Source organism: Leishmania donovani, chromosome 14 (genome assembly GCF_000227135.1).
Source record: "Leishmania donovani BPK282A1 complete genome, chromosome 14".
Taxonomy (NCBI): Eukaryota; Euglenozoa; class Kinetoplastea; order Trypanosomatida; family Trypanosomatidae; genus Leishmania; species Leishmania donovani.
Genome location: NC_018241.1, coordinates 139,593 through 163,384, shown reverse-complemented (window position 1 = coordinate 163,384; position 23,792 = coordinate 139,593). Strand labels below are relative to the sequence as shown.

Sequence of the window (23,792 nt, the reverse complement as noted above, 5' to 3'; positions counted from 1 at the left end):
GGGGCCTTAGTGCCGCGCGCGAAACTAGGCCCAAACGCCGAGGGCGCGCGCGCGTGGTTCTGGCGGGCCCCCGAGGCGGGTGGCCGGGCGTTCCTCGAAGCGCCCCCTTGGCGCCCCATAGGTGCTTATGCGCCCTGTGCGGCCACGTGTGCGCGCGACGGCGCTGCGTCTTCGCCGCGTTTGGCTTTCGCAGGGCGAGTCGTGCGCCAGAGCATCGACCACACCGCGGGGATCGGAAGGCACCGCCCGCGCAAACGACGGGGCACGCACACCCATACCAACCACCTAAGCCGCCGACCACGCGGCGAGGGCGTACTCGATTTGCAGCGGAACCGATAAGCTCGCGCACGCGCCGGAGTGTTGTGTTCCGATGAGCAAGTTGTACTGACGACCTTCGATAATGTCAGCAGCGCGCTGTGGGCCGCCGTATGCGGTGGCGATGGCGCGCAGTTTCCGCAGCTGCCGCACCATGGGGTGCTGTGGTTTTCAGTGACAGCCGCAATGACGGCGACAACGCCGGCGCGGGTGAAGGCTTTCGTTTCGCTGGATGGAAGTCGGATGCCGACCTCCTCGACGCGCTGGCATTTTTTTTTTTTTTTTTTTTTTTTTTTTTTGCCGACGTTCGGTACCACCGCCTCGACAGACGCCAGCAGGGAAGTGACGCCGCAGTGCGTGAGGAACATGCGCGTGTTCGAGTGCTTCAGAACCGCTACAGTCGACGGAAGCCAGGACGTCATGTAGAAGCGAGCAGCCGGCGGCGGTGGCCTTGCTGATGCGGTGCGCCGCTTCCACACCACGCTAAGCGGGGCGGCTTCAACGAGCGCGTCCTGCAGGCGATCCTCCACCCCCGGGTCTGGCAAGCTTAGGGTGCCCCAGTTTACGTAGACGACGCCTTGTGAGCAGCTGCCCATGAAAGCGGCGAGGTCTGACGGCAGGTCCTGTCAGCGGTAGGGTTGGCGCTGATCGCGGGTTTTCAGCGGACCGACCTGGTGGATGTTTGGGCTGAGGGGCGGAGGGTCACGTGACGCGGGAAGGCCAGTCCCACGGCTGGCAACATTGCCTGCAGGCCGACGGGCATTTGCGCGGTGAAAGGAAACACGCTGAACACCGAAAAGCCCATCTTGAGGCCCACGGCAGCGCACGCGTAGATGATGATGTCGCAGAGAAGCATCGTGAGAGGCAGAGCGGCATGCACGGCCTGCGCCACTAGTGCGTAGTCTGGCAACGCCAGCTTGTGGTGCTTGAATATGTTCTCAAAGAGCACCTGGAAGGACATGATGGTGGAGGTTTTCTCACTGGTAATGGCATGAAAGTCTCGCTCAGTGAACACATCCTTGCAGGGTGGAATGACGACACCCTGAACATCGAGCGGGCCGTTGCCTTCTGACATCGGCTTCGCATACGCTGCTGCGTTGATGTTTGCGAGAACAAGCGGCGCCGTGTGCTGGCTGTGCCGCAGTAGAGTTTCACACCACACTGCCCGCTCCAACACGCATGCTACTTTGTGGCCTCGACAGGCCATCTCCTCCGCAAGCGCTCAGAGTTGTTTGAAGTGCCCCTGCAACGGCACGCTCATGACGGCGACGTGCAGACGCGGAGCCTCACCGGCGGCACGGTACAGGGATGGCACCGACGGGGCCACATGCCAAGGCGTGCGCACTGAGACTATACCGGAGACACGGGACTCTCTTCCTTGTCCATTTCCTGAGCTTGAGACAGGGGCGCTCCCCATGCCGCGAGCACGACGAACAACGGCAACAGCAGCGGTAGGGACAGGACCGCCGCCCGGGCAAAGGCTGAAACTACCTTCATGAGTAAGGCAGAGAGACTCGGGCACAAGCGGAAAAACAAACACACACGCGGGGCCTGGGCGAGTCTATCGACGATAGCGAGAAGAGCGGCAACCTTGTGGGATATCTGTGAATGCCCGTGTGTGTGTGTGACTGCACCCAAAGTGAAAGTGTGCGTGCGCTGAGAGAGGCCGGGATGAGGATGAAGCAGATGAGAGACGAAACGAGGAAGTGCAGAAGATGGTGATTGGAGAGTAGAGGCAACGGATGTATGCGTTGCCGAGGCCAGTTGTTGAGCGGCATCAGCCTCACTTCGACCGGAGCATGCCAGCTGACGTTGCCTGTCCCTCTCCACGCTCATTGATGACTGCGCGCATGCCTCATTATTTTTGTTTGGTGGTGGTGGCAGCGGAGAAGACCGCTTCACCGTCCCGCGCAAGGGCACCCCGATTTCGTCCACGACAGAGCAACGAAGAAGAGGCAATAACTCATACGGCCGTTGTGCTCTCGACCGTCCATTATTGTCACTTCTCGGATGTCCCTCATGACCGGTAGACACAAACATACCCGCACACAGTGCGTGGCATCTCGGGACCCGGTGCCCCCACTCTCTCCCCCTGCGGGGAGGCGGAGCGGCACCCCACCCCCTCTAGTCCTGCCCAATGCGGAGCCGCTTCCGGTCGTGGCAGGGTCAAGCGCCGACGCCGTAGGGGAGGTCAGAGCGATGCATCGCCACTGACGCCGGCGGCCAGGCCCTGGACGGCGCTGCGTCGGTGCGACCCGCGGCCGTGAACACGCTTGCGCCATCCGTGTGATGGGCAGCGTGTCGGCGTGACTCGAGCGTACCCCACACCCGGCCCCCACACTGCCCTGCTGGTGGTGGGTGGGGCTTGGGGCAGGGGCTGTGCTCAGATGACTGTGTCTGCGCACAGCCGTAGCGACGTGCCTGCCGCTGCTTCGCAGCACGTAAGAGACTTGTAGAGGGTTGGTTAAAGCGGAGTTTAGCTCGTGCTGCATGGCAGAGAATCGACGCACCGAACTGAAAAATGTTTTTTTTTTTTGCTCTCTCTCCGTTTCTGTTGGGCTTATTACGATGGCGAGAGGTCGCGCGTTTCGCATGCGTCTTGCTCATTAACGATGCGGTGCTGCACAGGCACTTGGCAAGACAAAAGGATACGAGGAAGAAGAGGGAGATGATCAACAACCGTAAGAGCAGGCGCGGCTAAGAAGGATCCAACGCAAGCAGCGATACGAGCTCTACCCCCTACACACACAAACACATGCACACATGGGGGATGGGCGGGGTGGGTGGGTGGGGCGGATGAAGATGTGGCGACAACACTGAAAGAGAGAGAGCGAGGTTCGACAGAGCGCGCTGTCGGCTTTAGTACGGAGAAAAAGAGTGCTTTCCTCTCTTTCATCCCACAGCAGGCACACGGGATGGAAAGCCGACACAGTCACGTGCGCACTTGCTCTGGTTCACGCGAGGATACGACACACGTGCACACGTTCGGTTACCCAAACTGTGTGCGCTTTTACCGAGAGCTTCGTGTTATCCGTCGCACGGCAGCTCTGTCTCCACCGTTGTCTCTCGCCCTGCATATCGATAGTGTATTAGCGGGAGACCGAAAGAGGGAGAAGAGGTCAGGCGGGGGGGGGAAGGTCGCTGCCGCTCATACAAGCGCATGTGTGTGTGTGTGCAGCTCTTCGTTCGCGCTGTGCTGGCCGGGGGTGCAGTATGGCCCAAGCAGATACACACACACATAGTAAAGAAGGGCACATCGGAAAAGACGCTAAAAGAAAAGAGAGAAAGAAACGAAAAGCTGAAGAGGGAGAGAGGGGATCACATAGAGATATGTACACACGCATAAGAAGGGATGCCGGCACGCATGGCAGCGCTACAGGGGGGGGGGTGGGGGAATGGAAGGGAGGAGGGAGGAGGGAGGGGGGGGGTGAGAGAAGTGTGGAGCAAACAGGCGCGCGGTGGTGGTCCTGCCTGCCTCTCTTCGTGCGCATCACGCCACCATATCCAGTGCGAGGAGCGTATCCCTCTCCTCGATAGAGAGAGAGGCGGAGAGGAACCAACTTAAGGAAGGCGGGAAAGACGAATCTGCGAGACTCCGCGATATAGATAGCAAGGCAACACAACAACGAAGGCTGCAAGGAGAGGAGAGTGCGATGGCGTACGGTTTGCGCTGAAACACACACACACACGCACGCATCCATCTCTCTTCTGCACCACTACCCCCCCCCCCCCCCACACACACACAAAAAAAAAAACGAACGACAAGGAAGCGGTGATTTCAGCAGGACCCGTCATTGTCATGGATGGCGACCGCGGCGGCGATGGCCTGCGTTAGGTCGGCAAGTATATCCTCGATCTGTTCGATACCCACGGACAGTCGGATCAGGTCAGCTGGAAGTGTGCGCTTCTCCTTTGGTATGGACGCGTGCGAGAGGAGGCAGGGCATTTCAACCAGCGAGTTGCAGCTTCCAAAGCTGACGGTGAGCTTGAACAGCTTGCAGGCCCGTACAAACGCGTTGGAGCGCTTGACGCTGCCGGTCTCAATGGAGAGCACGCTGCCAGGGCCGGAGGTCTGCGAGCGGTGCAGGTAGAAGTTCTCCTCAGTCAGGGAAGAGATCTGGGGGGACGTGGCGGGGTTCAAGCCAGCGTAGTGCAGGCGCGACACGACGTGGCTCTGACGCGACAGGAACAATGCCACCGCGACGGCGTTCAGCTCCTGCTTCTCGACGCGAATGGACAGCGTGCGGATGCCACGCAGGAGCAGCCAGCAGTCAAACGGGGCGAGGGCGTTTCCCTGTGCGTTCTGCAGAAAGGCCACCCGCTTCACATCCTCCTCAGACTTCACGCAGATAAGACCGCACATGGTGTCGCTGTGGCCGCACAGAAACTTGGTGGCGCTGTGGATTGAGTAGTCGCAGCCCAGGGCGAGCGGGGTGCAGCGAAGCGGAGACATCATAGTGTTGTCGATGGACACCTTTACGTTGTGCGCGTGGGCAGCCTCACAGACAGCACGGATGTCGACAATTCGCATCAGTGGGTTCGTGGGGCTCTCCATGTGCAGCAGCTTCGCCGCCGGGTTCTCGATGAGCGCTTGGCGCACCGCCTCAGTGTTCCACATCGGCACAAACACAACAGCCATCCCGAGGCACGAGGTGATCTGTGTCAGGAGACGGTGCATGCCCCCGTAAAGGTCGCTGCTGGCGAGGATGGTGTCGCCAGCGTTCAGCGTGGTCACGAGCGTCTGCAGTGCCGCCATGCCGGACGAAAAAGCGAAGGCAGCGTGGGCACCCTCGAGGTTGGCGACGAGGGTCTCGATGGCCGTGCGAGTCGGGTTGCCGCTACGGCTGTAGTCGTACGGACCGAACTCCTCGATGTCGGGCTGCACAAAGGTCGCGGTTTGGTAGATGGGCATCGAGGTCGGGTGATAAGGGTCGTTGGGGCAGCCGTCGAAGATGACGACCTGCGTGCTGGGGTGCTTCGCTGCCTGGTCGAAGTGCGGGCGCTTTGGGTAGGTGGGGAGTTCGCTGTAGTCGGCTCCTTTCGGGAACTTGTAGCTGACGGGAAGCATAGCCTGCTCCAGGTACTGCCGCTCCTCCTCCAGCGCCGTCAGAATAGTGCGGTTGCTGGTGGTTTTGGCGGCGCTGATCGCGTGCATCATGTCTATCTGCGACAGCTTTTCCTTGAGGAGGTGATTTTCCGCCTCGAGCTTCGCGATGTGGATCTCACTCTTGCAACAACAACAACACTTGTCATCGTCGTGGTGATCTGCCGCCGGCAATGTATCGTGTGGCGTCGGCATCGGCGGCGTCGTCGTCGTGTGGGTCGCCGTTCGGGGCATGGGGACAAGGATCGACGACGAAGGCGGCGGCAGCGGCGGCGTGTGGGGTGCACGTGGGTGTGGTCACTTAGCGGAATCGAGAAGGTGAAAAGATCTATGTTGCCGAGCTCATCGCGTTGGGTGGTTTGGGCATACACACACGCATATGCATATGGAAAACGCGAGGGTGAGCGATGGAGGTTGCCGAGGAAAGAGGGGTGGGTGGGTGGACGAGTGAGCATGTGAGCGGCATCCGCCGGGGAAGATGACCGTCGATGCGAGCCGGAATCCATACTGTAGGGCTAAAACGGCAGTTGAGGCGATGCTGATGATGAGGCCGCCGTCCCCGCCGTCCCAACACACGCATCAGTTACTATGTTTCCTTTCGTTGAAATAGGCGCGTGTTTGGGCCATGGTGAACACATACACGTCTGTGAGTGGAGTAGACGGTGTGGGAGGGGGCAGCAGCCCCGTTACGAGCGGCGCCGGTCGAGGGCGCAGCACGCCCTCGGCAATAATAGAAAACGACAAAAGAAAGACGACAACTTTATCGCCGCCGCGTCCGCACAGACAGAGCCATCCATGAAATGAAAAAAGAAAAGGGTGGGGTGGGGGGGGGTAGGGAAGGAGGGGAAACACACGTAGCGTGTCCGTTGCACTGCACACACAATCTTGTTATCATGGCTCCTCCAGCTCGCGTTGGGGAACGAAGGAAAAGGGGCGAACAGAGAGCGAGCGACTGAGAGGGCATACAACTACTTAACAGAACTTCGCCTGCGAGAAGTCCATCTCGGGGTGCGCCTCCATGAACTTGCGCAACATCTCCTGCTTCTTCTGCTCGTCGGAGGTTGGCTTGCCCATCATCTTCTGGCGCTGGTCGTACATCATCTTCTCGACCGTCTGACGGGTGTCGCTGTCGAGATCGTCCAGCTTCGAGTTCTCCGGCATTACCTTCTGCAGGTCGATCTCTGGATCGCCTTGGAAGATCGTCTTCCACCACTCCATCGAGTTTACCTTGTAGAGCGTCACGACGACCGTGTGGCCGTCTTCGATGGTCCACATGCACTCCTCGGCGCGCACCTTGCTGTACAGCTCTCCGTCCACGATGGGCGGCTGCCCCTTCATCCCCACCGTCAGGTGGCTGCTCGTGATCACGATGCTCACCTGCTTCCCCTTGACGTTTACCGCCGGCAGCGGCACGCGCACCTCAGCCTCCTGCAGGGACTGGGAAAAGATATACTTTTCATAGGCGAAGCCGTTGGCAGCCGTGGGCGGCAGTCCGCGCGGGGCATCGCCGGTGTCGGCAAAGGCCTCCGTCGCGCCTGTTTCCGCCTCGTTCCTTGCTGCCTCCTTTGCCTTCGCCTCCGCGACTTCGCGCTGCGCCCTCTCGAGCTCTTGCTTCCGCTGTGCGGCCTCCTTTGCGGCCTGAGCGGCGGCCACGGCATTCACCTCCTCCTCGCTCTCGAGGACCTCCACTCGAGAAGTGCGCGCAGACTGCTGCTGCTGCTGCGCGGCCGCCTGGGCTTCTTTCGCCTTGCGCTGCTTCTCCTCGGCTTCAGCCAGGTAGCGACTCATGGCCTGCTGCACGCTGCGGCGCGCCATGTCCGGCTGAGTGAAGAAGTCCGTCTTGCGGTTGAGAAAGGAGAAGAAGGTGTCAAGGATGCCGTCGATGCCCTGCTGCTGCTGCGCAATCGCGAGCAGCATAGAATCAAATCGTTCGTCGGCCATGGCGATGGAGAGAGAGGGGGGGCAGGGCGGTGTGTGTGTGTGCGCACGGCGCACCCGTCTTTACGATTAAGTCTGGGGACGATGATACGAAGAAGAAGAGGCGAAGGCTACTGTCAGGCAAGCACTCACGCGCTCACACCATGCGTGTGCGTGTGTGTATGTGATATCAATACGGCTTTGCAGGCTCTATAAGGCAGGCAGAGAATGGTCTCTCAAGGAAACGGGGGTGCGAGTGTGGTCGAGGTGCTATCCTGGCGTCTCAACGGCGAGACAAGGCATGCATGGAGGGACGAGGACACACAGAGAGAAAGAGTTTAGGTGGGGCAGGACGCGCCGGAGGGGAGAAGGGGTGGCGGCGGAGCATCGAGCTGATTGAGGCACAGACAGAGAGCGGGAGCGCGTATGTGCATCGATGGACATCAGCGAAGCGGCGACTGATGCCCGCCCCCGCTGCACAGAGGAGATGGCTACACATCTAAGGCATTCTGCTCAGCTCGAGTTACAGCAGCTCACGCATGAACATGCATGTATGAGGCTGTGTGTATGTACGCGTGCATGCGTTCTATGAAGCAGCAGGTGAACAAGGGGAGAAAGAAATAGAGACGATAGCAACATCGGCAACACAGTGCCTTGCTGTGCACGAGCACCTCCGTGCATAGCCTGCGAGTGCGTCCACATGTGCGCACAGACGTCCTCCGGATCCACACTCCGCAGCGCCGCGGGCGATGGCGACGCTGTCGCTGAAGAGTCAGAGGAGGCGGATGGGTGCATCAGCAACCGCCAGATCAGTTCCTGCCGACTCACCCGACTCGTGCCCGAAGGTGTAAAGCGCAGGCGAAGAACGTCGACGCCGCCGACGCTGCGCCCGAGATGCTTGTCCACCGCAGGTGCGTCCCACTTCAGCACCTGCCTCCTCACACGCCTGCAGTACTGCGGCGACGCGGGGGGGGTGGGGGTGAGTGCAAACGCCGGCCCACCCCCTCCGCTACTCGGCCAGGTGAGTCGCTACTGTGACTCCCTCTATTCTGTGGAGTTAGTGATGGAGTGATGGACAGGGCAAGCAGCACGTAGTCAGCATACAACGCCACGGAGAGCGGCTGCCGCGCGCTGCGATCGCAGCTCCACGGTGCTGAGGAGAAAGTTGTCCGCTGTCACGGCTTCCTCTTTGTCCGCGAGTTTCCCAGCTGGAGAGTTGGTCGTGATCGCAGGTGCACACGCAAGCGTGCACGTCTTGCCGACAGCCCCGCCAGCACTACGGGAGCGGCGGCGGCTCCCCTTCACTGCAGCTGGAAAAAGCGAGTGTAGGGATGCGGGACGGTGGCGCTGACGTCCACGAGTTGCGGAGGGGCGACGTGGAGGGTGCAGAGCGGATACGATGGCACCGGTGCTTGCAAGGCGGCCCTGACGGTGCGCACGTACCGCAGCGCCACATACTCTAAAAGCAGGGGCGGCCCGTAGGCGCTCGCGGAGCCGGGGTCTGCGTATCGCTCACGGTCTGCCGCCACCGCCGCCGTGCCATCCTCCTTCACTATCCGAGGCCTGCGCCTCACTGTCACCGCTGGAGAGGAGGTGCAGGTACGCTTCCCTCCCTCAGAGATGCATTCATTTGCATCCACGTGACTGGTGTTGTCGACGCAGCAGCAGGCGGGACCACCACCGAGAGTCAGTATCACGCTCCCGTCGCACCGCAGCGTAGCTCCATCGTGCGCGGCGAGGTCCGCGTAAAACGATACGCACAAGAGCAGCACGGGCCCAGCGACATGTGTAGTCACTTGCTGATCAAGGGAGAAAACGAAGAGCATAGGGGGCGCGCTGGAGGGTTTCGCGGTCGGGGAGGGAACTCCTGGCGGGGGTGGGAAGGCAGCCCGCGATGGCCTTGATCCTCGTTTTCTCTTGCCCTAGGGGGCTGGCCTGCATCGTCCGGAGTTCACTCACACGAGAGCGCTGCACCCCCCTCCCTCCCTCCCTTCCGTCTCTGAAGAAAAAAACGACAAGACATGTCGTGTGTTGTGTGTGTGTGTCCGAGTGTGTGCAGGAGCACACGGCGGTGCGGCCTTCGCATCTGTGTCTCTGCGCCCCCCCTCCCCCCCATGGATGACGTAAGGGAGAGGCGCACATCACATATGAAAGATGAGGAGAAAGGCGAAGAAAAAAGGGGAGGAGAACCAGAGAAGTGCGAGCGGAGGTCATACTCCGTGTGGTGGCTCCATGAGCTGCACCCTTCCATCCGCTCTCCATTTCCAGCCACATGCACGAGGCAGGGGAAGGAGAAAAGGATGGGCGTGTGCGTTGTAGAGACGAGCCTGCAAGCAGAGGAAGGAAAAGAAAACGTGGCTCTCCAGGTACGACAGCTTCCGAGAGAGGACGCCAGCGAGAGGCTGTGGAGATGGAGAGAGATAATTAAGGTCTGTAAGAAACAACTGCGCACACCTCCACACGCACACAACAGACCATCGCACTGCTGCAAAACCACACGGACGAGGTGCACCGCTGGTGCTGTTGTTGTTGCAGCCGCTTGCGAGAGCAAAGGGGGATGCATGTACACACACACACACACACACGTCGCCGGCACCGCTACCCCCCCTTTCGTCAGCCATGCTCACAGAGCGACTGGCATGTTCATATGTGAACGTCTTCTCCCTTTTTCTCTGCTGCGTTGGTGTAGCGCGGCCTGCGCTAACAATGGGAGAAGTCGACAATGTCAGTGATGTCCTCTTCCATCCACTGCGACACCCGCTGCTTGACCTTTGCCTGGTCCTGCTGCTTGTAGAAGACAGGCTTCTGGAACTCCCTCAGAAGGTAGCTGCGGTCTTGCATGAACTCGTGCACCGAGGAGACGCCGGTCATGCCTCCCGACCACGGCGTGCACCCCACGGCGTCGTCGACGCCGAGGCGGACGTGTATGCGGGGGATTCGCATGTGTGCCAGCTGAACGCCGTCGCGGGAGTGCAGGAACATTGTTGTGGGATTGCTGACGACGGAGTTGAGCTCGCGAAAGAGTGTCCGGGTCTCAATGTCGCTGGAACCGTAGCCGCGCATGACAGGCAAGTTTGTGCACCGCCCCACACCGAAGATGTTCGGGTGGTCTAACAACTGCATGAGTGTGCTGACGCGGTAATGACCATCTCTCGTCTCGTGCTCGCGCAGGATGTTCGGTAGTTTTCTCGACTTGTCCTCCAGCTCATCGCACCGGATAGGCCGAGGGGTGTCGCCGGTCAGCGCAAAGACGTAATCGAAGCCTTCTTCTACCCCGCGCGCCTGCACCACCCCGCACTCCGCCACCTCGTTCCGCTTGCCGTAGTACACCTGCTGCAGAATGGATTGCTGCTGCCGCACCTCGCTCTGCAGCGTGTCGTAGTGGACGCTGTATTGATCCGGGACGACGCCGCGGCGAGGCCAGACGGTGCTCAGCAGCGACCGCCACCACGGCGCGTTGGCTGTGGCGAGTGTCAGCGACGACTCCGGCACCGCCACGTTCGAGGTGGGAGGGTTCACCAGCTGGCCGGCACATGAGTGCCGTGCGGGTGACGAGGAAGAGGCCGCCTTGTCGCCGTTGCTCGGCAGAACTACACCGTCTACGTCAGTCACGCGGGTAAGCAGGCGGAGATGCAGATTCGGATTTGACAGCAGCTTTTCCTGAGCGTGGCGCCGACACACACCGGGGAGGCGCGGCAGCAGCTCAGCCCGCTGGTGAAACAGGTGCACCTGCAGGTCCGGTCGTGAACTCGCCAAGTCGTGCGCGAGGGACGTGCCGACGGGGCCGCCACCAACGACGGCGACCTTCTTGCAGGACTGCAGAAACTCGTTAAAGCGCTTCAGCTCCTGCACTCGCCCAGAGATGGTGCGTTCGCGGGTCTGGAAAGGGAACGGCTTGCGCTCGCCCGTTGCGAGAAAGAGAAGATCGTATGGCACGGTGCGGCCGTCGCGCAGGTACACCTGCTTCGCATCCACACCGATCACGGTGCCCGTCACGACGTTGCTGCGCTTGAGGTAATAGCGGTGCAGCACCATCATGCGTCGGCACGCTTTTGGATTCACATCTTCCTTCCATGGGTTGGTAATGATAGGAATGACATCGTTGGTGAGCTCGTAGAAGTTTTTCTCATCAATGTGCGTGACGTCGAACATGCTGTCCAGCTGATAGGCCATCTTACTGCCAGCGTAGCCGCCCCCCACAATGACGGCGCGGATGGGGACAATGTCTTTGCTCGGGTCCATGATGATGGACAGCGTCGGCGGGTCGAGGGCCAGGGAGACATTCGTTGGACCGCGGTGGTAGGCCGAGCAGGCCGAGCCTACCAGGCCACTGACAAGAAACTTCCAGAACATCGTGAGGCCACTGTGTAGAGATGCTGAGGAGCGGGGGAAGGAGAGGGGCTGTGGCGTGAAAGTGAGATCAAGAGAAGACCAAAGGCCAACAAGTGCGCGTGCGTGTGTATGTGTGCATGTGGGGGAGAGAGACAGAGAGCGAGAGGGAACACAGTAGAACTGCAGGCTTCAATGCCTCAGGAAGAAGCACCGCATTTTACAGAAGTACGTGCATCACCTCTCCCTCCCCCCGCCGGTCTCGCCACGGTCACATGGGCAGTAGTGGCAGTAGGTCATCATGAGACAGCGGCACAGAAAACAGCGTGGCACTTGCTACCCTCCTCCCTGAGACTGTTTGCGTATACACGCCAATGCACTCCGATGGGGAATGCAGGGAGAGAGAGAAGGAGAGGAGGCAGCGGTGCAGTGCGTGCGTGCGCGCGCATCCACGGGTGGCTCTCATTCGGAGAGTTCTGTTGTGGAGTTTAGTACTTCCCTTCGTAAGCACACCTCCGCACGTGCATGTGTGTGTGTGTGTGTGTGTGCACATGTGAAGAGGCGCTCATGTACCGCATGCCTGGCCGCCGTCTTCCCTGCCACCTCCCTCCCTCTCCCTCTCCCTGCTTCGACGTCTGCTCCTGCGCCTGACGACTGTTTGTGCGACATGTTCGCGGTACCTCATCTTCGTCTCGCTGAGTTTCGGGACTGTGATGATAAGAGAGGGAGACGGACAGACATAGCCAGGATGTTCAAAAGCCGGGAGCCTCACTCGACGACGCGCACCTTGGTGAGCAGCTGCACCACTGCCATCACTTCTTCGGCCACGCGCAAGAGATAGGGGTCTTCCCTCTCCGCCAATACCGTGGCGTGCATATCGGCGACGTCATCTATGGTCGCCGTGGCTATTGACGGCTTAAGCGTTGCGTCGCCTGCGATCGACGTTCCGGCGCACGTTGTATCCACAAGCGCCGAGGTGGATAGGTAAGCAGACGCGGCAGCACCCCCATAGACGCGTTTCCACTCACGCAGCAGCGCGCGCAGGTTGATCTCCACCTCGACTTCGATCGTGGTTTCCGCGTCGCTCCGACCGATGCGTCCCGCCGCTTTCTCCGGATAAAACAGCACTGGTGTTGGGAGCACCGTGCCGACACCGAACACGGTCGTGCCCGTGACCGCCGCGGGTGATGATGACGCACCCGCGTCCATCTCGAGGTAGGAGCGCACGGCCGGTGGCGGGTACCACCAGACATCCCGGCTGAAGATCGACTGTGTCATTTGAACCGAAAAAAAACGCCCGACCGGGACGGATGTGCGCGCACGGCAGCGCGACGCGATCGCCCGCTCCTTCGTTGCATCCGTCAGCTCAACGGGCACAGCCGTCTCCTTAGAGAGAGCGAAACGCAGGTCAGCGCACCAGCCTGGGCAGCACATGTCCATCATAGCCAACCGGCCCTTCTTTTCGGCAGAAAGAACCGTGATACTCTGGGTGAGGCACAGCGGATTGTACGGCGGCGCCTCGGGGTTTGAGGCGGCCGTCTTGACGCCGTCTGCGCGCGCACCGGGGGCTTCCCCGTGGAGCGGCTGGTAGAGACAGTGAAGCCGTTTCTCATTGGAAAGAAACACGTGCACATCAACTCTCCCTCCTTGCAGGTCCACGTCTTTTCGCGTGGCAAGACCAGCCTCTAGCAGAGCCGCCTGCATCCCGTGAAGCAGTGGGTGCGAAATGCCAGCATGGAATTGGTAGACGTTGCGCGCCGTCTCATCCATCAAGGCTGGCGACGCTACGGCAATGGGTATATCTAGCTGACGTGCCCGAGTGTGCGCCAGGATGCTGCCGAGCCGCACCTCAAGCTCGAGCCTTGTCGAGGACGGTGTATGATGCTGCTCTTGCAAGCCGCGCAGGAGCATTCGGGCTACATTGCGGACCAGGGGGTCTCGGTACCGCGGCACACGTTGTAGACTTCGCATGTGTGCAGAGGAGCCACATGCAAACTGGGGAGGAGGGGCGCATAACGAGAGAGAGAGGTCGATGATGGTGGCGTCACACACCCACACCCACACAAACAAACACGCGCACATACACAGGAGCAGGAGAAGGAGAGGGGAAAGTAGAAGCCACCGGTGATATGATGCGGACACAACATGGGTGGAGGAAGATGGGGAGGGGGGAAGGGTTGCATTTCTGTAAGTGCGTTAAAGGGTGATGTAGCAAGAGGTGCGTGACGTGGGTTGTTAGCCCGCTTCAGAGAGCAGCGTCCTGCTGTGTGTGTGCCTTCCACTCCTGCGTTCATTGCGTTTTGGGCGCATTGTGAGGGCACAATCCTGAACTCACGCGCACTGCTCCACATTCACGCCTTTCGTGCGGCATAGGCGCTTACATTCAAGACACAGTGGGCAGACCCGCCGCACCGCACCCAGACGTCCCCCACCCCCACCGTAACGAGTGGTGGGAGAGGAGGAAGAGGAAACCAAGATGGCGCCTGGATTCCCTCTTCTCGCACCTCTCTTTCTCTCTGCTGGTGTCTATGTGCTCATGCGAGTACGCTTGCGTGTTTGAGTGCATCCTTGGCCAAGCTCAACTTCTCATTTCTTCGCACTCTGCTCCAGCACACACGCGCGCAGGCGGCTCAGCTGAGAGGACCGGCTTAGCGAAGGGGTGTGCGAGTGCGTGTGTGTGTTTTGGAGTAGAGGAGGGAAGGGGACTTCTATGATCTCTATCACAGACGAGCACTGAAAAAGCACACACGCAACTGTATTCACCGCACACACACACCGTCGCATCGCACCGCCTTCACGCACATGGCATTCAAAATACAGTTACACAGAGAGAGACACACACAGTGGAGTCGGGAAAAGAAAAAGAAAAGCAACAACATCGCCACGTCTCTCTATCGCGTATGTACACCACATTAGTGCGTGTGCGTGTGCGGGCTTCCGCAGGCAGTGATTTTATGCCGGGGACTACCGCCCCTCCAGCCACATGCACGCAGGCTCTGCAAACACGAATACATACACACACACACACTTCTCTCCTCCTGCATCATGGCACTGTCCAGCGGCCCTTGGGAAGTGAATCTCACCCCGCGTCTCGTCACGTGTGGGTCTGTCCCCTCGCCGTCTCCATCCAGTACGCGCTAAAAGTCGTAGCGTCTGTCAATGCGGAAGCGCATGCTGCTGCTGCTGCTGCTGCTGCTGCTCAATGCCCGAAAGGACTTGACGGCCCCAGGCACTGCTGACGGTGTTGGCACCGGCGCGTTGGCAGTACTCGGCACTGGCGCTGGTGGGGACCAGCTACCGACGCTGGTGTTGCCACCGCCGGTGCTACTTGCCAAGACCGGCGCCGGCAGGGACGGCGCGTGAAAGAGAGGCGTGTTTGTCACGCGAAGCGCTGGAGCTGGCATTGGATGAGGCACGGAAAGTTCCGGCGCTGTGACCGGTGGCGGCGGGCTGTGCTGCGTGCTGCTGTCGTGCGTGGCGGGCGGCGGAATAACCGAGAGCGGCGCTGGCGCCGGCGCCGCTCCTGCAGGCGCAGAGGTGCGAGAGGAAAAGTATGTCCCTACCCCGAGTCCAGGAGAGGAGATCGAGGGGGCGAGGGCACCGGCAGAGGCTGTCGATGGCAGCGGAATCGTTGTCGCTGAGGTTGATGCCGCCGTCGCCATCGCAGGTGTGGCACTGCTAGTGAGAGAGGGCGAAGCGCCTGGGCACCCTTTGCTGACAGCTCGGTGCGGCGGCACTGTGGAGGTGGATGTGAGGCTGGAGTTTGTGCTGCTGTCTACCCAGTGGTACGGTTTCGGACGCACCTGTGGCGGCTGCGGGAGACTTACGGACGGTGTCGAAGTTGCAGCTGGAGGTGCGCCGCCCTCAGTTGTGGGCGGCGTGGCTGGAGAGGGTATCGGAATGGCGGGGGTGGAGAGGTCTGGCACCGAGGGCGTGGGGGACGGAACTGCCAGTGAGGGTTGCTGCTGTTGTTGAATGTTGTAGCTCGGCTGCGGTGCCGGGGAGCTGGACTGCAAGGATGGCGGCGTGCACAGCGAAGGCATCGACTGGATCGGCGGCGCCGCTGCTGAGGTGAACTGGGGCTGCGTTGCAGACGGCTGCGAGTGCGACGGTGGCGGAGCAAGGGAAGGCTCTGTGGCTCCTGTCGTATAGACGTGCTGCTGCTGCGGTGGTAGTGGTGTTGGGGTGGCTGCTGCTGGTGGTGGGGGTAGCGGTGCTGGGGGCGGCGTCAACGGCGGTGCGAGGGAGGGGGGAGCTGCGGAGACGCTGGATTGTTGTTGCTGCTGCTGGCGCTGGTGTTTCTGTGCGTTCTCCAGTTCCGCCACCCACGCAGGCCGTCCAACGGCGGGAGCGTCCTTGGATGCAGTGACGCCGAGACCGGGGGTGGACGGTGGCGCGGCTGGCGAGCAGGCAGCGGCCGCTGCGGATGGTGAAGGCGGCGGCGGCGCTTCCGTGAGCACTGTTGGCGCTGCTGCCAGCTTGCTCGCCCTCAGAGCTCGTATCTCAGCCTCCAGGTCCATCAATTGGCGTCGCAGTGCGTTCTCCGAGGCCTCGCGCTGGCAGGAGAGGTTGTAGTTCATCATTGCACTGATGTCTGGCACGACGGGTATACCTTTCAGATGCTCTGGGATGACGTTCACTGCCGTCTCGGTTGTTGTCGCGGACGGCGCCGCGGTCAAACCCGGAAGCGGCGACGACGGCGGCGGTGGCGGCGGTGAAACGGGCGACTGCACACTCGTACTGGCGGGCGCCGATGCTGGCTGCTGCTGCGGTTGCTGTGGTGGCGGTGACGTTGTCTGCGACCGCGTGGCGCCGAGCATCATAAGTATCAGGTTCTCACGCTGCTGCCGCTCCATCACTTCCTTGTCCTTTTCCAACTGTTCCACGCGGTGGCGAAGCTGCTGGAGCGGCTCAGAAGCCTCCGCGGTTGCGATTGGACCGCGAGCAGGGGCCGGCACAACGGTTTGCGAACCCGCAGTAGGCGGCAGGGGAGAGGTAGCAGTGTCTGCGACTGGCAAGCTCGGCGACGCCACTGTCGTGTTGTGCCTCTTGCGCAGGTGCGACTGCATGGACTCGGCCTTGTGGTACTCGTCTCCGCAGTACGGGCAGACGTACAAAGTCGCAGGGCCACCGGCCGCACCAGCAGCGCCACTGCCGGCCAGCCCGCGCGCCAATGCTGCCTGCGCGTTGTACTCGTACGCCAGCAGTGTGCGACGCTGCGTCTTGATCTGCTTCTTCAGCAGGTTAGTCTCGTCGGAGAGTCGCTGGAGCAGGGCCTCTTGCTCCAGCGCAGCGGCCTGCTGTTCCTCCATCCGGTCGTTCAGCTTAACGTTGATTTCGGCGAGGATCTCCTGTGAGTAAACCAGGTACTGAATCACCACTTGGCACAGTTGGAAGAGGTGCAGGATGTGGTCCGGCGTGAACAGGGCGGCCTCATCGCGCGTGACACGGGAGAAGGCGATGTTCTCGACGATGCGCTGCAGCGTGTCCACAGTGGTGGACTTCATCAGCCGCTCCACATCAATGGAGACCAGGACGCCCCAGTCAAGGCGCTCGTTGCCCTGCACGAATTCAAAGGCAGGGCTGGCCATCTTCTCAGGTGAGGAATGCGTGTTGTGGTCCACCTCCACGCCCGTTTGAAGGCAGCAATATCTATAATGTATCTGTCCGTTGGACGATGCTAGCGAACACCTAGGGCGCTTGCCTCTCTCTCTCGAAGAGGTAGGTGGGTGGGTGGAAATGAGCGGCAGCAGCAGCGCGAGGAAAAGGCTTTCCACAGATCGCCTGCTTCTCACCCTCACTCCAGCTACCGGCGAATCAGAGCACGTGCGGCAGACGAGAACCCTTTCCTTGTATACAAAAGCACCCCTTCTTTTTCTTTTTTGGCTGTCGTTTGCGTATGCGCATATATGTATATATATATATGTATTTCTGTATGTGCGTGTGTGTCTGCACTGCTTCTCTTGTCTTGCGCTTGCGAGGACGTCGCTGAGGACCGCCGACCATGCGACCCACCGGACAAACAAGAAAGAAGGGAGAGGGGAGGAGGGGGGGGGGAGAAAGAAGCAGGCGAAAGAGGTGTATGTGTGTGTGTAGGTGTTTATGTCCGGCGCAGAGGTCTGTGAAGGATGCTCAGGATGCCATATGCCCTGAAGCAGCTGCATGAGGGGCAACACAAACATAAACAATAATAAAAGAAGAGGTCGCTGCTCTTCTCACCGCCACCGTAGCCGCTCCTTGCTGAGGTGCCGAGAGCAGATCTCGCGTAGGCGGGAATGGAGGCGGCGCGGGTGGGAGAGTGGAGGGCGTGGGGAGCTCGACTCACCACAGCTCCGTGTCCTGCCCACCATACGGACACGGCACGACACACGTCTGCGATAGGGATGCTATCGTGCACGCTGTTTTGCGTGAAGGGATGTGTGTTGTTCGGGAAAGCGAGGCAAAGGCCGAAACAGAAGGCGGCGTGCCGTTAAGATTGCTTATGCAACTTCTGCTTAGTCGTTTCCGAGAGGGGGGGGGCGTGTGCGCACAAAAGGGGGAGGGGGGAGCGCTGGTGGCAGAGCGAGAGACGAGGCGAGGAGGAGGAGGTGTGGGCCGCGCGCGCGGGCACCCGGTACCGACAGACACTTACACGCGCATGCATCACCGCGTTCCGCAGCACCATCGCCGACAACATCCGTTACGCCCCCTTCCTCTTCTCTCTCACCATGGGCGTCTCCGTCGCCCCTACGAGGTGACGAAGGAAAAGACGCCGGAGTCGCGCTCGAGCAGCTGCAACATGCGCGACGTGCCTACCAAGCGGTTCAGCTCATGGGTGTCGTAGCGGCAGTAGAGTGTCATTGTGAAGGCATTCGGCGACGTCGCCACGAGCCTGTTTGTGAGGGATGCGTAGTACTCCGGGAACATTGGTGGGCTATAGAAGATGAGCGCCTCCGCCAGCTTGACGAAGTAGCGCTTAAAGTAGTAAAAGCGTTCCGTCACGAGCAGAACCGGGCGTTCAAGGTCGGAGAATTGACCAAGAGCCCTGCGCTGCTGCTTTAGCGAGGTGTACTCGCACAGCGCCACGTAGCTCTCGCGGTACTCACGGTGGAGGTAGTTGCGCACGCGCACAAAGTCGAAGTACGAGGGCACGAAAACGATAATTCGGACGTCGCGCTCGGCCATGGCGTTGATCTTGGCTTCGTACACCTGCTTCGTGAAGAACTCGAAGCGGTCCCCGTCAACGGTGGCCAGCGAGCTTGGGTCGAAGCGGATGAAGTGCTGCCGCACCGGGACCAGCACACGTGACAGCACCCCGGGGTCGGCGCGACGCTGCAGCACAATTTTACCGGAGTTGTTCACAGATGCTGTACGGAATGTGGACAGCATCGTCGCGTTGCACACATCCGTCGACATGATTGTCTGACGGTGGCGACCGCTCTTGCCCTCCAGCGCCCACGCGTAGACGCGGCGCAGATCAGAGAGACCGTGCGTGGTGTCGGTTGGGCGTTTGTTGAGTAGCTCCAACACCGCTGTGACGTGCATCCAGTTCTGCTGGAAGAGCATCTGCGCATCCTCGAGCAGGCACACCTCGATGGAGGAGAGCGAAACGAGAACGTCGCCGTTCTTCTCGATGCGGCGGCGCAGGCCGAGTGGAGAGCACAGGAGCACGTCACTGTTGAGAGGGTGTGAGTAGACGTGCACCAGCTCCGGCTCCAGCCGCAACCCCACGCAGAAAGAGTCGTCGATGTTGCCCTCGAAGGCGCGCTGGTAATCGCGCGGCCGCCGCTTGAAGGTCGGGTCGACGGCCTCCTCGATCTCCGTAAAATCTTGCTCGAACATCGCCAGCTTAGAGCACTTGGACGGGTCAGCTTGCAGGATGGACACCAGTGAGTAGACAAACTTGTAGGCGTGGTTGCGCAGCGGGCAAAACACGCACAAACGTGTTTTGCTGAAGCCACGGTCGCGCAGCTCGAGCTCCTGCTCATCGACGTCCAGATAGTCGTCGCGCGGCTCGCTGTCGGCCTCACCGCTAGTTTCATCGGCCTTTGCCACTTTCTTCGGCTGGCTTTGCTGGCTTGCAGCGGCCTTGCCCTTGCTCTTGCTCTGCCGGCCCTGTCTGCCTGGAGAGCTCCGCTCTGCAGGCCACTCAGCATCGGCAGAGAAAGCGTCGCTGTCCAGCGTGGCTCCGCCGTTTCTGTTTCGCCTCTTATGCTGTTCACGACGACGACGCCGTTGCTTCTCTCGCTGTTCTGCCAGCAGCGCATCATGCGCCAGCACGACAGATCGGGCCTTAAACCAGTGGTTGAGGAGGTGCAGTGCAAAGATCTCTCGCCGCGACTCGCTGTTCTGCCAGCAGTGCAGTGTGTCCAGCAGGTCCGCGTAACCTTGAAGAAGATCCAGCAGGCCACGCTCCTCCGCGGTGAACGTGGGCAGGTTTCGGTGTGCACGGAACGCCGTCCACTTCTCCCACAAAACAGGGTGGAGGTACGGCGGGCACTCTGTCCATGGCTCTGCTACCTGAGGTGCTGACGGCGGCGGCGACGAAGCAGCACACCGCTTCACGTCGAACGGCGCGTGCAGCAGGTGTTGCTGCGCATGCGCCGTGGCGAGCACTGCAACGTTCTCGGGGTGCACTGCAGCGCACTCCTCCGGGGAAGCAAAGAAGATGCCCAGCTCCTTCTTATCTATGGTCGACTCCAGCCGCTCAGCCGCGCGCACCTGAAGAAGCTTGTTCGATTCGGCCAGCAGCTCCAACGCAGCATGCGGAACTGGCAGTGGTTTCAGCGGCGTCTCATCAAGCGTGCCGTGTAAATCGAGGTGGTACTTGCGCATCCACTCATCCTTCTCTGTCAACACAACGCTGTTGCTGATGCTGCCCTTTGTGCCGTTGGCCACACCAGCAATGCCGCACTGCTGCAGAACAGAGACGCTGCTTGTGCTGAGCTCGAAACGTTGCAGCAGAAGACGCCTTTGCGCGTCCCTCTCCCGAACTTTGCCCTCCGCCGCGTCGTCGTCGTCGTCGTCTTCGACAAATGTGTCCTCCCGCTCTTCGTCCTCGTCTTCCTCTTCATCTTCCGCCTCGCCGTCGTACATCATCGCATCATCGAAGAGATCTGCTCCATCATCGTCATCGTCGTCCACTTCTTCAGCATCGCCATCACCTTTCTCCAGCTCGAAGAGAGGATTGTCGTCGTCTTCGCTTCCCTCGTAATTATCGTTACCATGGTCGCTGTCACCATCGTCGGCGTCGCCCATGTCCATGAGAAGGTCTTTGTCAACGACGTCGTCAGCGTCGTCCGTCTCCTCCTCAAGCTCCGTCACTTCTCCGTCCGCCTCGAGACCGCCATCCACACTCTCATCGTCGTCGTCGCTGTCACTAGCGCCACCCAAGTATAATCGCCAGTCTTCGCCGTCCAGATCGTCGTCGTTGGCGAGCGTGGAGCTCGCCTTCGCTTGATCTGACTCATGCCGGGTGCGACGCCGCTGCAGAGGTGGGCGACGATTTCTCTTGCCGTCAGCCGAAGGCGATTCCCTCGCGTTTGCGTTTTCAGCGTCGTCATCGCCACTGCTGTTCCATGGATCTGCCATCTTCTCATCCTCATCGTCTTCACTAACACCGAGGCGTGACGCGGATGCAGACTGCCGGCGGGCACGCTTGTGCGATGTGGCTTGAGTGTCAGAGGATGGCGTCACCCCCAGCAGCCTCTGAAGCTTCCGCAACGACTTTGTCTGGCGGTACTCCTCTGCATCCGAGTCCGTCGACGGTTCGTCGTCGCTGGAGCTACTCACCGCCGCGAGCTGCTCCGCCTCGCGCTTCGCCGCGTACAGTTCCACCCGCTCATTGTGCTTGCGACGCCTGTCCTCCTTGGAGGCGCCCTTGGTACCGCGCTGCTTGCGCGAGGAGGCGCGCTTCTCCTTCGCCTTCAGCTTCTTGAAGAAACCGCCGGGCCGCCCCATGAGTCGACCTCTTCTTTGCTCGCTTCTTAGCGCTTCTCTGGATGCCGTGGATGGCGCTGGAGAGTGGCGTACACCCTTGTGTGCACCAGAGAGTTGTGTGCGAGACGTCAACGAGGGAGGGATGGGCAGGGAGAGAACATACGGGAGAGGTTTCAAGTGGACGATGCTCGCACACCGACAGGCAGGCCACACAGTCAGAAGAGTCGACCCTGCAGCCATCGGCGTTTGTCTTCGCGCCTCCTCGACATAGAGGAGAGCGGGGGTGCATATATGTGTATATGTTTGTGTGCGTGTGTGTGTGTCTGCAAGACTTAGGTGGACGGAGTCGACCCGAAGAGAAGATCAGGCCCCAACATACGCATTCACACACGTACACCAGCTCTTCATGAGGTGCTCGGACACCCCCCGCCCCTGTCCCGTGCCTTGTCTGACGCCAGCCTGTACTTTTGAGGTTGTCTCAAGCTGCTCTCGAAAGAAGGGAACTGACCCGAGAGGCACACCATAAACATAGGCATTGAGAAAGGCGCGCGCACACACACCACCCCACAACACAAGACCAAGGACAGCGTTCACTGCAGCTTCTAACCAACATACACACACACAGGCACCGATACAGGAGCGGCCTTACGATTCTTGTGCATCTGCCATCGTCATTGCCATCGCTTCCGCCAGCGCCCGCTGCTGCGCATTCACGGTCTCGACGGCGCAGCGCAACACACGCCTGTACGCTTCCTGGCACTCTCGCAGGGCACTGGAGGGGTACTCACTAAAGTAGTAGATCGGGTCTGGAGGAAGAAGATCTGACTCGTCACTTCCAGAGTTGGGTGCGGGGGGTGCGTGCTGTGACGCAGCTGCGGGCATCTGCTTCTTCCTTCGCTCACCGCTTATCAGCAGCATCTCCCACGCACAACTGCTGCTGCGACTTCTGGCAGCCTCATCGATCTCGCCACAGCGGGTCTCCTCGACACCACTTGTCAAGGTAGTGGCGGACGTCTGTGTGAGAGACACGAGGGCTTCGAGAGTGCCTTGAGCCGTGGGTACCGCATCCAAGGATACGAAACAGCCTCGCGTCGATTCCTCTTCCCGCTGCGCAATCGTGAAGCTGAAGGCGGCTTCGCGAAGGGCGCTGTGCAGGCGCTCACGCACATCCTCCAGCTGCTTCAGCGCTGCGAGAACAGCGGCATCTCGTGATGCCACCATCGGCGACATGGGTGGTAGCTATTTTGATGGACGTGAACAATTCCGTGCTACCGGAGAACAAAAAGACGCCTGCGCCGACGCTTGTATGTGCACACACACGAAGAAACATGCATAGAGAGGGAGCGAGAGGCGCAAGAAGGAGGGAAGGATATGTGCGGTGGGCGTGCGTGCGTGGTTAGTGCGCACATACACCTCCATCCAGTCATGCCCACCGGGCGAGCGAGGGTTAGGGAGCAGGTGCGATGTCAAGGATACGGAGGATAGTGGCCAAAAGGAGGGCTTTGCTAACTACACGCCAAGAGCGTCAGCACAACCGAGGACCCGACCTGTGAGCTCCACGGTGCTCCACCTTTACCCCTTCCACTTCCCCGTGCATCCCTGTACAGGTGAGTGTCCCATGTGAACACCGACACACAGAGCCATACCGTCGCCGACCTCACGGCATATTTCCACAAAAGTTGCTTCCAAGAACCTGCCATACGAAAATGCTTCGCATCTCATTCTGCCTAGGCGCGCAGACCATGGAACGAACATCACCATACTGCCCCTATATCGTCTCTTCTACCGGCCAGCGCCGCGGCGGTCGTTATAGGCATCAGTTGTGTTCGTCGACGAACAAACACTTAACCAAAGACATACACTCACGTACACATAAAGGAAAGCCACCCATCGCTGCGCTTCTATCACCAGTGCCTTCCTGGCCTCCGTGTTCTCTCCCCCCGGAACTCACGTAAACACATAAAGAGTGCTAAAGAAAGGAAAGCAACGAGAAAAGGAGGCAATACGCATATAACATAAACACACATATAAATTCAACAGACTATGCTCAACGTGACCATTCTCTGACCGTAGAGCACGCGCTACACAGCACTCTACCCTCCCTCTGGCCCGGGCCCTGGCACAGACCTCAGGCGCGTGAACTGAAGCAGCGGCAGGCACGTCGCTACGGCTGTGCGCAGACACAGTCATCTGAGCACAGCCCCTGCCT

The 23,792-nt window shown here is 60.3% G+C and overlaps 7 protein-coding genes and 1 pseudogene across 7 annotated transcripts, besides 1 other annotated feature; all 8 read right to left on the bottom strand.

Moving 5' to 3' along the window:
• Positions 1-973: 973 nt before the first annotated feature.
• Positions 974-1,522, bottom strand: LDBPK_140480 (annotated as a pseudogene).
• Positions 974-1,522: a sequence feature.
• Positions 1,523-4,093: 2,571 nt separating this feature from the next.
• LDBPK_140470 (cystathionine beta-lyase-like protein) lies at positions 4,094-5,653 on the bottom strand (the record flags this gene model as incomplete). Its single annotated transcript, XM_003859371.1, has 1 exon — positions 4,094-5,653. The coding sequence occupies one exon, from the start codon at positions 5,651-5,653 to the stop codon at positions 4,094-4,096; it is 1,560 nt and encodes a 519-aa protein (XP_003859419.1).
• Positions 5,654-6,391: 738 nt separating this feature from the next.
• LDBPK_140460 (hypothetical protein, conserved) lies at positions 6,392-7,360 on the bottom strand (the record flags this gene model as incomplete). The annotated part of the gene is made up of 1 exon (XM_003859370.1): positions 6,392-7,360. One exon carries the CDS (start codon positions 7,358-7,360, stop codon positions 6,392-6,394), a length of 969 nt encoding a protein of 322 aa, XP_003859418.1.
• Positions 7,361-10,036: 2,676 nt separating this feature from the next.
• Positions 10,037-11,689, bottom strand: LDBPK_140450 (hypothetical protein, conserved; the record flags this gene model as incomplete). The annotated part of the gene is made up of 1 exon (XM_003859369.1): positions 10,037-11,689. One exon carries the CDS (start codon positions 11,687-11,689, stop codon positions 10,037-10,039), a length of 1,653 nt encoding a protein of 550 aa, XP_003859417.1.
• A 744-nt stretch (positions 11,690-12,433) lies between these two features.
• On the bottom strand, positions 12,434-13,747 carry LDBPK_140440 (hypothetical protein, conserved; the record flags this gene model as incomplete). Its single annotated transcript, XM_003859368.1, has 1 exon — positions 12,434-13,747. The coding sequence occupies one exon, from the start codon at positions 13,745-13,747 to the stop codon at positions 12,434-12,436; it is 1,314 nt and encodes a 437-aa protein (XP_003859416.1).
• Positions 13,748-14,802: 1,055 nt separating this feature from the next.
• Positions 14,803-17,256, bottom strand: LDBPK_140430 (hypothetical protein, conserved; the record flags this gene model as incomplete). The annotated part of the gene is made up of 1 exon (XM_003859367.1): positions 14,803-17,256. One exon carries the CDS (start codon positions 17,254-17,256, stop codon positions 14,803-14,805), a length of 2,454 nt encoding a protein of 817 aa, XP_003859415.1.
• A 1,135-nt stretch (positions 17,257-18,391) lies between these two features.
• LDBPK_140420 (hypothetical protein, conserved) lies at positions 18,392-21,604 on the bottom strand (the record flags this gene model as incomplete). Its single annotated transcript, XM_003859366.1, has 1 exon — positions 18,392-21,604. One exon carries the CDS (start codon positions 21,602-21,604, stop codon positions 18,392-18,394), a length of 3,213 nt encoding a protein of 1,070 aa, XP_003859414.1.
• Positions 21,605-22,228: 624 nt separating this feature from the next.
• Positions 22,229-22,804, bottom strand: LDBPK_140410 (hypothetical protein, conserved; the record flags this gene model as incomplete). Its single annotated transcript, XM_003859365.1, has 1 exon — positions 22,229-22,804. One exon carries the CDS (start codon positions 22,802-22,804, stop codon positions 22,229-22,231), a length of 576 nt encoding a protein of 191 aa, XP_003859413.1.
• Positions 22,805-23,792: the final 988 nt, after the last annotated feature.